The sequence below is a fragment of the Pomacea canaliculata genome, unplaced genomic scaffold (genome assembly GCF_003073045.1).
Source record: "Pomacea canaliculata isolate SZHN2017 unplaced genomic scaffold, ASM307304v1 utg290_pilon, whole genome shotgun sequence".
NCBI lineage: Eukaryota > Metazoa > Mollusca > Gastropoda > Architaenioglossa > Ampullariidae > Pomacea > Pomacea canaliculata.
The window spans coordinates 29,429-43,829 of record NW_020229207.1 but is presented as its reverse complement, the minus strand read 5'-3'; the positions used below and the strand labels follow the sequence as shown (position 1 = coordinate 43,829).

Below are 14,401 nucleotides of genomic sequence, written 5' to 3'. Positions count from 1 at the left end.
TTTAGCAACTTTCTTAATATTAACATATATTTTGCATCATACAAACAGTTGTTTCTTTATGCTTTTGATAGGAGCAGAGCATATTTTTCTCGCATCTTATCACGAAAAGGCGGATTGTGGTGACTCAGAGGACAGCAGTGCAAGGCAAGTCGGATGGTGCAGGTTACAAAAGTGTTAACACACATTGGCGAAACAAGAGCTGTACCAAAATGATCAGGCTAACTATTAAGTAGAAAGTTTTTGTATGGACTGAGAATGATGCTGTAAATATAGAAATGGTTCTTGGAGGAAAAACGATTCCCCTCTCTTGCTCTAGGTAATTGAAATCAGAGAGGTCAATGTCAGTCTGTTATACTGAGTCACACCACGGCATACATATAGTTATGGCGAGAAACTATAGTCCTTACTACCTACTACCTCCCCAGCTGTCATACAGTGGGTACTCTTCACAACTGTCATTTAGTAATATTGCCTCTACAGCTATCGCATTCTGTAAGTGTATTAGTATCAAGAGGTGTCAGGGAGTACTGGCGAACATTAAACAGTGGGGAGACCGCCATATGAGGGGGACTTACTCGGAGGGGCTCAGAACTGACCCCATTGTCACTGCTGAGCCTCATCATGTCCCCTGACGATTAGCACTGGTAGACCCGATCGGTGCTACTCAAAAAGAATGGTGCTGACGACGACGACGACGACGATGATGATGATGAGGAGGAGGAGGAGGAGGAAGAGGAGGAGGATTTCTCTTTAGTACGATATTTTAATGACTTTGCATTACTATTGACAAGAGATAATTTCAGATCAGCCGATTTAGCATTCAGCAGCAGTATTTTACACATAAACACACGTAGCTTTACCACAAACAACAATTGTTTCCTAACATCAAGCTGGCGCCACATTCTACTCTTAAACAAGACTATGTCAACTTTCCTACTTATGCCATTCTCGTTATAAGATGTGCTGACTGTCATTATTTAAAGCCTAGACAGAGACGGTCACTTGCTTCAATTCTGATTAGTGGACTCTTCATTTGACGAAGTTTCAGAATCGCCATGCATTTTCTCCTTGGTTGCTGTTAGTGTACACTACTAGCGATGATCTCACTCTCTCTTTCTCTCTCTCTCTCTTCCTCTCTTTCTCTCTTGACTCTTATTCCACTTGGCCTGATTTTTCTGGGGATGTGACAGATAACTATTCCTTCGCTATCAACCTTTCCTCTTTTAAAGTTGTCAAAAATATACGGCTAAACGAAGCCGACACACCTGGGATCATAAATGTCTAGACTTTACAACAAAAATACTATATTATTTTCAACTTTACAGGAGCTCTTGTTCTCCTAATGTTACTTTAAATCTCAGGACTTTAGTTTTTGCTTTTCTATATTTATTTTCGTTCTTATTTTTGTCTTCATTTATATCTTGACTAATTTCACATCATTCTTTTTGTCGTATTTGTCTTTTTATCCTTTTTTCCTTTATTTATATATACATAGAGAGAGACAAAATTGTGTGTCATCAGCATAACAAATCCGAAGTACAAAAACCTGAGATGCACAAAAATACAAATACAGCATCTTGCTCGGCAGTCGCAACCTCCACTCCCCTCCACTCATTGTTCCTCCACTTGCTGTGTTTCCTTGGGAAGTGAAGAGCTGGCCGGGGACAGTGAATTCAATAATCTTCCCTCTTTCTTTCCCACTTTCTAAAAAAAAAAAAACCTGTTAGTCATGCAACAGGCGAAGCTCCGCCACCCTCGTTTTGCTGGCTGCTTAGTCATCTCTCTATGACACACACACACACGTATATGCATATGCATATATGCACACTTTCAATAAAGTGATTTTATTCTTTACTTATTTTTAAAGCAGAATCTGCTGTTCAATTGTTATTTTCATTCCTAAACTGAAAGTTATGGCGGCCACGATAAACATGGAAGGTGGGGGACATTTTCATCCTGTGCATTGCTTCTAGTTGTCCAATTAAAAGTGTTGAAATGAGACAGTTTAATTTTTGTTTTGATTTTTCTTGGTTTTATTTGTTTTGTTCTTGTTGGTTTTATTTGTTTTGTTCTTGTTGGTTTTATTTGTTTTGTTCTTGTTGGTTTTATTTTTTTGTTTTTTGTTGGTTCATTTTTATTTTTATTTTTTATTTTATTTTTTTATTTATTTGTGTGTGTGTGGCTTGACGCACGATGGACAGAGCTCGACCACCGCTCTTTCATTTTGTAACTGTTTTTATCGTCGTTTGTGTCGTCAAGATACCTCTCTATAGTTCTTTCAGATTTTAGAGCTGAATATGGATGGATCATGGTACGTACTGTCCCTCGCGGAACAACTGTCAAATAAAATTAAATTTTAAAAAACTTTAAAATGCAGTAGAAACAAAATGTCTATGTTGTGTTTTACATGATTAAAAAATAAAAGCCGTGGAAAGAGTGTGAGAAAGATACGGATGGGGGTCAATCACTTTTTTTTCTTTCTTTTGTGGTCTTTTTTTTTTAAGGGAAAACGGACAGTTGTGTGATTAAAGAACTAGCATCTTTAGCCGGAGGCGCGCAGAAGCCGCTTCGACACCCGTGTGTCGCAGATGCTGAATTGTTGCTTAAAGATGGTTGAGGAAGGTAAAGACAGCCAGGGAGAGCATGGGCACCACAAGATAGGCTGCCTCAAGATGTCAGATCTCTATGTCACACCTCAGTTTCTAAGGACTGAAAGTTTAGGGAACAACCTTTCTCTTTGTCATTGCTTCTCCTACACCAGTGATGCCCAAACGTTTTCGGCCTGCGGGCCATACACATTTCCTCAGGATGGTCCTGTCATGAGAACATGTTGGCTGGTGGGTTCACTGTCATCGCGCCGCTTCAATTCAAGCCGATCCGTTATGCCAACCGTTCATTGCAGAGGATTAGATAATATCCGTCATCTTTATTCTTGTTCTCACATCCACATCTCTCTCTCTCTCTCTGTCTTTCTTTCTCACTACAATCAAAAGATTATAAAAAAGAATTATAAAAGAAATGAGACCTTTCCAGTAGTTTCTTCAAGTAAGTTGAGGTCTGCCGTTCTATACTAGTTTTACCTTTTATGGGGTGATCGTCTCTCCCAAACTATTGGTTTTATTTTATCTTCAATGCATCATTATTTTCTGAGTGATATATTCTGTAAGTCTATCTTCCTTAAAGGGTAGCATCAGTCTGATCCTTCAGTTTATTCCACCAAAGATCTCATGTAAGCTTTGTGTTGTGCCAGCAGGTTGCTGCATCTCTCATTTCGTCGATGTCCTTAATCACTGACTGGAAGACTTCAAAAGGCTCAAATAATATGTCGTAGTATTGTCGTCCGTGGGTGACATGCGGACAAGCCTACACCTTTCCTCCGCCAGCTTTGGTGGCTGTCAGTTGAAGGTGGCATTGATGATGTGATCCAACACTGTGATACCGTTGTCTTCACATCACCCTTTATATATAGGAGTGGCGTCCCTTCGCCTAGCAGGCTTGAGGAAGGCGGCTCTCGGTAATTTTTTTTTTTTTTTTTTTTTTGTACTTTTATTAGAATAGATTGTTGTGTTTTTGGTGCCCATTGTATAGGCCGTAGCTTTTTCCGTTGCCGTACAGAACTGTTTGGCTATTATTTTCTTCTGCGACTTTCGAATTGTCCGTCGACTTCCGGTTTTTTTTTCTATATAACGGTTCATTTTGAAGATGTTCAAGACCACACAGTCAGTCCTTTCCTTTAAAAATGTTAGAGCAAGTTTCCTCTGGTTTGTGATTTCATCTCTGCCAGCAGTCTTCTGGCAATTTTAGCTCCGTCGACACGAGTCTCTGTTGATGTATTCTGCGTTTCTACAGAAGACTTAGTCTTTCCAACCTGCAGATTGGAACTGATGGCCGTTGAGAGCCAGCACGGGTCCTTGCCTCAGTTGACAGCACATCAAAGAAATGAAAGTGAAAGGAAGAGCAGTCAACGTTCACTTGCTGCTCACAGTAGTTTTCTTCCAAATCTGTTCATGTCTTCTGTTTGTTGGGAGGGTTGGGCAACGCGTATTGAAAATTGAATTGATTGCTCATCACCGTCGCAGATGAATGTTTGTTTTGTGCAAGGAGACCAGTCGTCTACCTTTGTACCCAAATTTAAAAAACACTCACGTTGGCTATGCACAGAAACGACCATTGTACACGAACACGACGACCCTAGAAAAGACCTCGCGGACGAAGAGCTTCTCACCAGACGGCCACAGACAGCCGCTGACTGCTGCAAGCACCTGGCACCACACCTGGCAAACACCTGGCAAACACCTGGCAAATACCTGCAGCTCCGTTACGCCGGTTGGACTCTGCTTTCTGAACACAAGGTGAGTGAAAGCTTCTTTGCATCATCTTCTGTCTTACTGTTTGAGTCGAGCTAAAGACGTTGGCCTCTTTGCAGTTTCGATGTTTTGCTGAAGCACGCTTAGGCGATTCCGGTAATAATCTTGCAGGCATTTTCCCTCACCTGCAATTGTATTTCTCAGGAAATATTTTAATTGCTTTATATTTCTTTTGAGAACAGACACGTCCAGTGTATGTTTAGTAAGTATTTCTACTTGTACAGTACTGATGCTAGTCTCCACATCTTTCGCATGGTTATTGCGGGGGTGGTAATAGTGCTGCTAGCCGATTCAGCATTTTGAGTTTCATTGGCAGCAGAAGTAGTCGTCTTTTTGCACATAAACACACGTAGCTTTACCACACACTGCTAATGTTTCCAAGGATAGAGCTTGTCACACATTTGACTGTCGAACAATTCTATATAAACTTTCCTACTTATGACATACGAATTTTAAATGTGAAAACTGTCGTTCTATGAAGTCTAGATGTATGCACCCGCCTGCTTGGATATCTGTTACCACATGTACACTGCTAGCAAGGATCTTCTCTCTCCTTCTCTTTCTCTCCACTCTTATACCGCCCAACCTGCTCGTTCAGAAAGTGTGACAGTCAGATAACTGGATTTGCTCACAAATATCATGTTAAACGTAGCCGACACACTTGGAATCATACATTTTCGTGTTCCTTATCACCCCGAGTGGAGCATAGGGCCGTGGAATCATAAATGTCTAGACTTTACAACAAAAAGAGTATTTTGTTTTTAACTTTAAGTATGCTGTTGTCATCCTATTGTCATTTTAAATTCTAAGACTTTAGTGTTTCCTTTAATTTATTTAATTTGTTCCTTGCTATTGTCTCAATTTCTATCTTTATTTCTTTTACATCTCTTTGCCTTTTATCTTTCTTTTCTTCCAGTTAAAGATGATCCCACGATATATTTATGTCATGATATTTATTTGGCTAGCTATGATATCTACCAACCTTTCTTCTTATGTTTTCTTTTTTGTGTTTCTTTTTCACTACTTATTTCCTTCAATTTTTCTTTCATCTCTTAATGTTTGTTTCTATTTCTTTCCTTCTTCTCTAATTCTTATAATTTCTTTAATTCTTGATTCTGCATAATGTTTAGCATGGCAGGTGTCCAGCTGTTTACAACCCTTCTCCTGATGACTGTCGCCATGGTTACCATAGCGTCTGCTCTTCCTTCTGGTCATAAACCGCTGGACTCCTTGACCCAGGACTCCGCTGCACGACTGGTTCGTCACCGACGAGTCACCAGGGTGAAGAAGGCAGACATTTTTGGCGAGCTTGGCAACATGATTGACTTCATAATTGGTAGCTTCATCCCGATGGCTCGACCAGATGACTTGGAGGACCTGGAACTGATGAAGAAGATAGGTAACATGAGCATCGCAGAGCTCGCGGATGAAGACGCTTTCTCAAAGTACTTCGTGAACATCTCAAGCAATCGCTTGCGAGAAATCTAGAAAGTGCCTGGTAGAAATGTAGCTCTTCAGGGTGCAAGCCTTAAGGAATCGCATTTTTGCCAGCAGGAAAACCGATAAAGATAAAATTAGAAACGTTGGGACAAACGCAGGCAAAATGAAAAGCTGGGATTTTATTTCACCAGATATTATAATGTTAGTGTTATTTTTCATGTAGTCACGTAGTTCGTAACTATTTTACTAGCATCTTAAGAACAGATCGAGGAAACCCAACGCTTTAAGTTCAAGAAAAAGAAGACAGCCCCTCATCGCGCCACTAAGTAGTCGAAGTATGTTAAAGATCACGTGGTTCTCCTAAAATCCTACTTCACCGGTAATCACATCAGAATAATATACAAAATGCAATTTCCATGAGCTGCATAGAGTCGTCCTTGTCGCTTTATCCGCAGAGATGACCAGGGATGGGCAAGCTACTTTTAATTTGTAGCCGGCTAGGCTACAGCTACTTTTTTTCAAAATGTAGCCAGCTACACTACAGCTACAATTTTGCAAAAAGTAGCCAGCTACTTTCGGCTACTTTTAATATGTAGCCAGCTTCTTTTGGCTACTTTTAAAAGCGTGATGTTATAACAAGTTAGCTGTAGCCAACTGGCTGTAGCAACATACACAAACATCAAACATACACACAAAACACTATTACTTGCTTTACAAAGTTTTTATTATAATAATGAAACGGAGAACTGCGATATACCGACAATTTTATTTAGTAAATCCATTAAAGTCACAATTTTCACTTTAGGTACTCAATAACAGTTTTAAAGTGCTATATTTATGTTATTTTGTTACTCTATATTTAAAAACCCTTAAAGATATTTAAAATATGGATTTTAATTTTTGCAGTGTACCGGTAACCTTAAAACAAATCTACATTCTTTTAGTCCTTCATGGAATTGAATTTGACCAGAACTTTGGCCTCGAAGTTGCTGTCTGTCACCCTAGTGCGCAGCTTTTGTCATGATAAGTCCTGCCAGACTGAACAATCTCTCAACAATTCTTGCATTTGAAACTATACCCACATTTTGTGGCTTCGCAAAATGTAAAAAATTTCAAATAAGGCTGGAAATTGATGGGTACGTCCATCTTCGTTTTTCAAATCGCTCCCGCCACATGGACGACCCGGTACTTCCGGTTACTGAGCGTGCGAGACACGTGGTGTCTGGCTGTCAAGACACCGAGCAGTGAGAGCAGTGGCTGTCCTCGTCTTGCTGACACGCTGTCGACGAATGGTCGTGTAACCAACACGTCAAATGGCTACGTAGAGTGGGCTGTCGTACCAGAAATAACACAGAGATTGAATTCCACACTGAAGTTTTCTTTAATTCAGTATCTTTTTCTCAGCAGCTGGCCTAACTTCTCTCTCTCTCCAATTCACAAAGAGGTCCCACACCACTGTCAGCCCTGCTATTTATTCTCCCTCCCCTCGAACATTCTAGCACAGACATTCTATTTCGTCGCAATAAAGACATTTTTCAACATCGCTACATCGTTGAACATCATTTCCTCCCTCGCACAAGACATTTTACTGTGAACATTGCTACATTGTTGAACATCATTTCCTCCCTCGCACAAAGACATTCTATCTTTTACATTGCTGCCGTGCTGAACATTCTGGAATATAGATGCAAATCTACAACCCAAAGACATTATACTTTGTACACTACTAGAGTGCTATAGTCGTGAAAGTAGCCAACATGTAGCCAAGCTACAGCTACTTTCTAAAATGTAGCTACGGCTACAAGCTACTTTTTTTAATTTGTAGCTAGGCTACAGCTACTCCCCATCCCTGGAGATGACTAAAGACAAACTCAGGAGTCGTCCTTGTGTCACCAAGGTGGCGGCTGACATCTCACCCACATTTTGCGAACGTAACATGGCTACACTGACTACTGAAAGACGATTTGATTCTCAGATTCCTTCTTCTAAACAGCAAAAAGGAAGAGTGGTGGGGGTGGTGGGGTGTTGCTGAAGTTACTATGGTTATGAATTAAGACTGAATACAAAACTTTAGAACAATATTAGAAATCGGCTTTAACCTTGCATGAAGCATATCTCAGCGATTACTCCATTTGGCTTGATATAACTGGAAAAATAAACATTAACAACCGTTAATATGTTTATACATTTGTGAGCGTTTGTAGTTGCATGCGTGTGTACGTGTGTCTGTATGCGTGCGTGTGTGCAAGCACGCGGAAGTCTGCCCATGTATTCAGGCAGTGCACGTACTGTAGACAGGTAGAAACTCAATTTGTAAAAACATAAAAAGTGTCATATAACATATGTAAGTAGCTCAAAACTTTCTAATAGCTAAACGAAGGACTCTATAATTTTTAAAGCCTTAATAGTGCTTCAAACAATTCAAGAAAACAAAAATACGTTATCATGTAATCAGTTGTTACAGTAGGAAAGCAAAATTTGAGTAAACACAAGAGATTTGTTTTCATATCAACATAAATTTGCGATCATAATAATATAGTAAATATTAAGAGACACAATGAGCGTCCATTACGGGACACAGACGAGTACATAACGGGACTGCCACGTATTAGTGAACAGTCCATGTTTATAAAAAGAAGTATAGAGGATGAGCAAATGGTAAAGCTCTGGCTGGTAAGAAAAAAAGGTTTTCTAAATATATGCTGTATCTATAACATTTTTCTTAATATTAACATATATTTTACTTCGTGCAAACAGTTGTTTCTTTATGCTTTTGATAGGAGCAAAGCATATTTTTCGTGCATTAATTATGAAAAGGAGGATTGTGGAGACTCAGAGGACAGCAGTGCAAGGTTGATGGTGCAGGTTACAAAAGTGTTAACACACATTGGCGAAACTACAGCTGTACCAAAATGATCAGGCTAACTATAAAGTAGATAGTTTTGTGTGGACTGATGATGATGATGATGACGATGATGATGATGATTTGAGATTGCTAGTCCAGCGCTATCCTGCTGTTATTGGGATTTTTTCTTTTAAGTGCGATTTCTGTCTCTCTATGTATAAATAAATAAAAGAAAGAAGGGTAAAATGACAAGTAAGACAAAAGAAAATGATGTGAAATTAATAAAGATATTAATGAAGACAAAAACAAAAGCGAAAATATATAAAGAAAAGCAAAACCTTAATTAAGTCCTAGGATTTAAAGTAACATTAGGAGAACAAGGTCGAGCTCCTGTAAAGTTGAAAATAAAACAGTATTTTTGTTGTAAAAACTATACATTTATCATCTCAGGTGTGTCGGCTTCGTTTACCCGTATATTTGTGAAAACTTTAAAAGAGGAAAAGTTAATAGCGAAGGAATAGTTATCTGCACATCTCCAGAAAAGTCAGACCAAGCGGAATAAGAGTCAAGAAGAAGAGAGAGAGAAAGAGAGAGTGATATCATTGCTATAGTCAGGCCCGTTCTTAGCCCCCGCGGGGCCCGAGGCAAAGGGCATGTGCGGGGCCCTCACGCCACGATCACACGGTTTTAGTTGGGATCTAAAGTCATTTTTTTCCTCAGGGATATCTCGTCTTTTATCATTGACAGCACGCTGCATACACATTACAACATAAGCCTACGATTAATTTATTTGTAACGTTCGTCAATAGGTTACAACGAAGGGAACCCTACAGTCTGCAGTCGTAGTTGAGGTTGAGTTGATGGGTTTGCATCCGCCATTAAGTAACACACAACACACACACCGACACACGTACATGCGAAAGACATTCAGATTTAGTAACCAAATAACATAGCAACACGTAAACATACGGCATAATATAACATGTAAGTTTTCAACACTAAAAAATATTTACAAGTGAACTTTCCTGGCCTTCATTGAAGCAAAATCATCAATCAGTTCACTGAAATCTAATTCCCGAGAAACACTGTTCTCGATGGAGAGTATGGCCACAGGCCATGTTCCTCAGCCGATCTTGGCACATCGTTGACCGCAGGTAAGTTTTAATTAATTTCAGCTTCGAGAAACTTCGTTCTCCGGAAGCTACTGTCACAGGTATTGTGAGGGCAATTCTTAAGGCAATCCATAAATTCGGAAAATCGAATGATCGTCCTTTAATGGAGAGGAAAGTCAACATCTTACGAAGGTCTCCATGCACAGAATCTGGAAAAACATACTTCAATACGTCCATTTCCTCGGCAAGCATGTATCCATCGACATCTCGGCTTTCTCCATGTGTTAACACATCTTCCAAATTCTTCCCACATGACTTCAGCACCGACTTTGGCAACTCCTTGAAGTTGTAGATAAATCCAAAAATTTGATTATGATTCCTTAATTGTTCAAATCTTCTTTGAAGAGACGCAATTGCTGTATCCACTATCATGTTGAAGCAGTTGATGCGGAAATCCTCCTGGGCGTTTCTTCCTCCTACATCTTCTCCTTCGTATTGTTCGTAATCAAACATTCTCCTTCTCTTTCTAATTCGTGTAGCTTTAAAAACTGGTTCTGTATCCAAATCCTCTGCAATTTCTCTTGCATTAATCAGAGAGCTTGAAAATCCATTTTGACGATAATCTGTCAGCCATGTGCAAATGCCCTCCAAGCCATTTAGTGCATCTGAAAAATCCGCAGTCAGACCTTGAAGTTCTTTACTGACCGTGTTTATTCGAAACAACAAGTCATACCAGAAGCACAAGGAAACAAGGAATTTGAAATTCTTCAGTTCGTTAGCCAGTGATTCAGTTTCACTTCGAGTTTTGGGATCGTTCGTTTCCTCCGACAGTTTGACCAATGCGTCATAAAAGTTTCCAGCCTGATACCTCACAGCTTTCACGCTGTCTACACGACACTCCCATCGTGTTTCACATAAAGGTTTGGGAGTCAGGTCTGTCACAAACTGACGCAAGATTTTCCACCTTTTCCCAGATCCAGAGAAGAGAAGGTACAATCGTTGCAGGATGCCGAAAAATGTCATACCTTCTGGGCAACATTTGGCCATATCACCAAGCAGGAGGTTGTAACTGTGACATGCACAGGGGGAAAATAAGGCGCGTGGATTTATTTCCCTAAGACGCGCTTGGACTCCAGACTTTTCTCCTTTCATGTTGGCGCCGTTGTCGTAACCTTGGCCACGTATATCAGCAAAATCTAGCCCCAGTTTTTCGAGCTCTTCTAGAAGGACATTAGTCAGATTCTCTCCCGTACTTTCAGAAACAACAATGAAATAAATGAAATGTTCATAGACTCCTGGAGGAACGTCATCGACGGAACCGTCTGAAACGTACCGTATTGTTAACGACATTTGCTCCTCGTGGCTGATGTCAGGTGTGCAGTCTAGTATCACACTAAAGTACTTTGCAGATTTTATTCTCTTGATGATAGTCGATTGCACCTTGTTTCCCATGAGAGAAATCAGTTCATTCTGAATTCGATTTCCCAAGTAGTGATCATGAATTTCACCGGTCATTACCCTTCTCAAGTGCTCTTGCATGATCGGATCAAATCGAGCAATCAGTTGAACTAGCCCAAGAAAGTTACCATTGTGTGGCTCATACAGTTTGTCGACTGATCCACGGAGTGCCATGTTGTGTTCTGCTAGGAACTGCACAATAGCAAGCAGACGTTCAAAAACGCTTCGCCATCGAGACCTCTCTTCGTTAATTATTTGCTGGTTAATTTTGTCCACTGTGCATTTCTTATCCAGTCGTAATTCAAGTTCCAGCCACTCTTTAATTGCTGTCATGTGAGATTCTGATCTTTCATGCTCAGAAAGACGAACGCTTGCATTTTTCCAATCACGGAATCCATCAGACGCTAAAGCGCAATTCGCGTTTGCAAACAGTTTGCAGCAGAAACAAAAGACGCAGTCCTTCGATTTGGAGTACACCAGCCATTGACGCTTCCCAATTTGTCCATTTGGTAAGCATCTCTTCAGGTAGTTAATTGAAAATCTGCGTTTTGTTTCACAGTCTCTCGGAAATTCCATATCTTCAATTTGTTTAGCACCTTTCATTACCAAGAAGTCTCGATCAGAAGTGCTTAGGCAGTCGGGCCAAAATGCAGGATCCTCGAAATTCACAAGAAAGTATTGGTGTTGTCCACCATCATGGACATCACTGTCACTTATAGTCATATTTACGTCCTTTAGAATTAGATCATCTTGGTCAGACGAATTGTCATTACATTCACTACAGTTTTGAATGGTCTCACTAGAAGGCCTATGGTCAGATTTTCCACCATCGAGACGATCAACCAATTCATCGGACGCGGTGACTAGTGCAGGTGGAGGTGGAGCATGTGTCTGTAACACATTCTCTTGATTAATTTCATAGTTTTGTGTTTGCAACTGTTCAACAACTTGCTGCGGTTCAGAAGCCGACGCTTGGACAAGGTACCTGTCGATCGCTCCACGTTGTTTTTTCGCTGATTCCTGTCTCTTAGATTGCAAAGCACGTTTTTGGCTACCGCTAGGATAATGGCGACCAATGTCCCTGTGTCTATTCATTTTCTTTCTTGGAGCGTTGTTTTGTTTTGCTCAAAAGTGACTCTGAAAGCAATCAAACGACTGATGTAATACTAAAAAGAGAAAAAACGCGAATGTTCGGCAATACTAATGCACTCGTAAATCACCGTTCAAACAACAGGAAGGGAAAAAAAATAAAATGTCCGCTCTGACAATATAGGTCTATTCAATACCTGTTGTATCTATTGCCTTAAAATTACAGCAGTATTGCTTTGCGGGCTTTACGACTCACGAAAAGTTCGATAATACAGTCGAAATGGATTGTTCCTGCGAGCCGAGACCTTCATCAGTCATTATCTGTTAAAATACCTGCTCAGTTTTAGAAGACAAAGCAACTGTTTTAAAGACTAGTTAGCTAGTAACTGTTAATACTTTTAATACTTAAGGAGATCAGAAGGTTTTGTGACAATGACATAAAAATAGAAATGTTTAGCATATTTTAGCTAAATCGTAATAGTTCATAGAACAAAGTTATACAGTACTAATATGGCTACATAGAGTGGGCTGTCGTACCAGAAATAACAGATTGAATTCCGCACTGAAGTGTTTTATTCAGTTTTGCTCAGCGTCTGGCCTAACTGCTCTCTCTCAAATTCACTGTCAGTCCTACTATTTATTCTCCCTACCCTCGAACATTCTAGCCCTTCCTCGCAGACATTTTACTTTGAACATCGCTACATTGTTGAACATCATTTCCTCCCTCGCGCAAAGACAAGACATTTTTACTTTGAACATTGCTACATTGTTGAACATCATTTCCTCCCTCGCACAAGACATTTTACTGTGAACATCGCTACATTGTTGAACATCACTTCCTCCCTCGCACAACGCATTCTACCTTTTACATTGCTGCCGTGCTGAACATTCTAGAATATAGATGCAAATCTATAACCCAAAGACATTATACTTCATACACTACTAGAGTGCTACAAACTTTATGAGCTTTTCTCACAAACTTCATTATTGTCAGTCAATTTGAGACGCTAGTCACTCTCATTGACACTGATGTTCCTGCCTTGTCAAATGCTATTTGCCAATAAACAGAAAATCATAGAAGCATAAATAAAAAAATAGTGTACTTACCATAATAACAAAGTGCAGCGTATCTCGGCTTTTCGAGTGTAGAAGACAGCGTGCGACAGGCAGGAGAGTGCGGTGTGAAATTAAGTGACTATGGCTATCTCTCAGGTCCAACTGTCCAAGCTTTCTTTGGTCCAATGACTCCGATCGAAAGGGATGGGAAAATTAAGTGTCAGGTCAAACACACGGCGACTTTACCGCTGACTCGTCTATGTCATAAAAATATCAGTCTACACCTCCAATTGCTCCAAACCCCGACCATTTAATTCCCAGTCCATTCCGTGGAGTCTTCCAGAAACTATCACACCCCCACCCCCTTTCCTTTTTGTCGTGTTGTCAGCAACAATGCATTACGGCCCACGATGGCCGGCATGGGTGGAAGTTGCTGTCATCTTAGTCACTGGCCTCTAAACTAAAACATAATTTGCCTCTACCTTGATTGTGGTGTTCAAGACATGGAGAAATTTAATGAAAACGTGGACAAACTAACACTTATGTCATAACTCATAACACATCTGTAAACTTTTCTTTTCTTCCATTCTTCATCGTGAAACAAATGTACGTTACACGAAGCTCCTTTAAAAACACATTCAAATATATGTGATAATTCGAAAAGCAAATGTCGCAGCCACCGCAAAACTCAATATACAGCACCATATATGACAGCTTCCTTGAAGACAACTAGCGCACAATAAGAAAGATTCGGAGGTGGCTTTTGGGGACGGATGGTCGGTAGATAGTATCTCCTTTTTACCGGGGGCTTTGTCGGCAAAGAGCAAAAGAACCACCGTGATCAATTTATAAGCCTAATATTTGCGGGACAGCAGTTTTTAAAATGTTTTGCAATAATGTGTTCTATTTTGCTGGCTGCGATAGTATTACAGGATAATATAGTCTCATTGTATCAAGGATCTACTGTGTAGACTAATGTAGTTGTTTGCTTGGTGATGGAGATACGGTTAAAGAAAGTCTCAGTGTTGCTTAGT

General features: G+C 40.1%; 1 protein-coding gene across 1 annotated transcript; it reads right to left on the bottom strand.

The window, feature by feature from the left end:
- Nucleotides 1-9,349: 9,349 nt before the first annotated feature.
- Nucleotides 9,350-12,432, bottom strand: LOC112556025 (zinc finger MYM-type protein 1-like). The gene has a single exon (XM_025224635.1). The coding sequence runs from the start codon at nucleotides 12,315-12,317 to the stop codon at nucleotides 9,711-9,713; it is 2,607 nt and encodes an 868-aa protein (XP_025080420.1). The 5' UTR covers nucleotides 12,318-12,432; the 3' UTR covers nucleotides 9,350-9,710.
- Between the last annotated feature and the right edge of the window lie 1,969 nt (nucleotides 12,433-14,401).

Excerpts from the sequence above, each read along its gene's own strand:
- LOC112556025 (XM_025224635.1), bottom strand. The coding sequence starts at position 12,317 with ATGAATAGACACAGGGACATTGGTCGCCATTATCCTAGCGGTAGCCAA.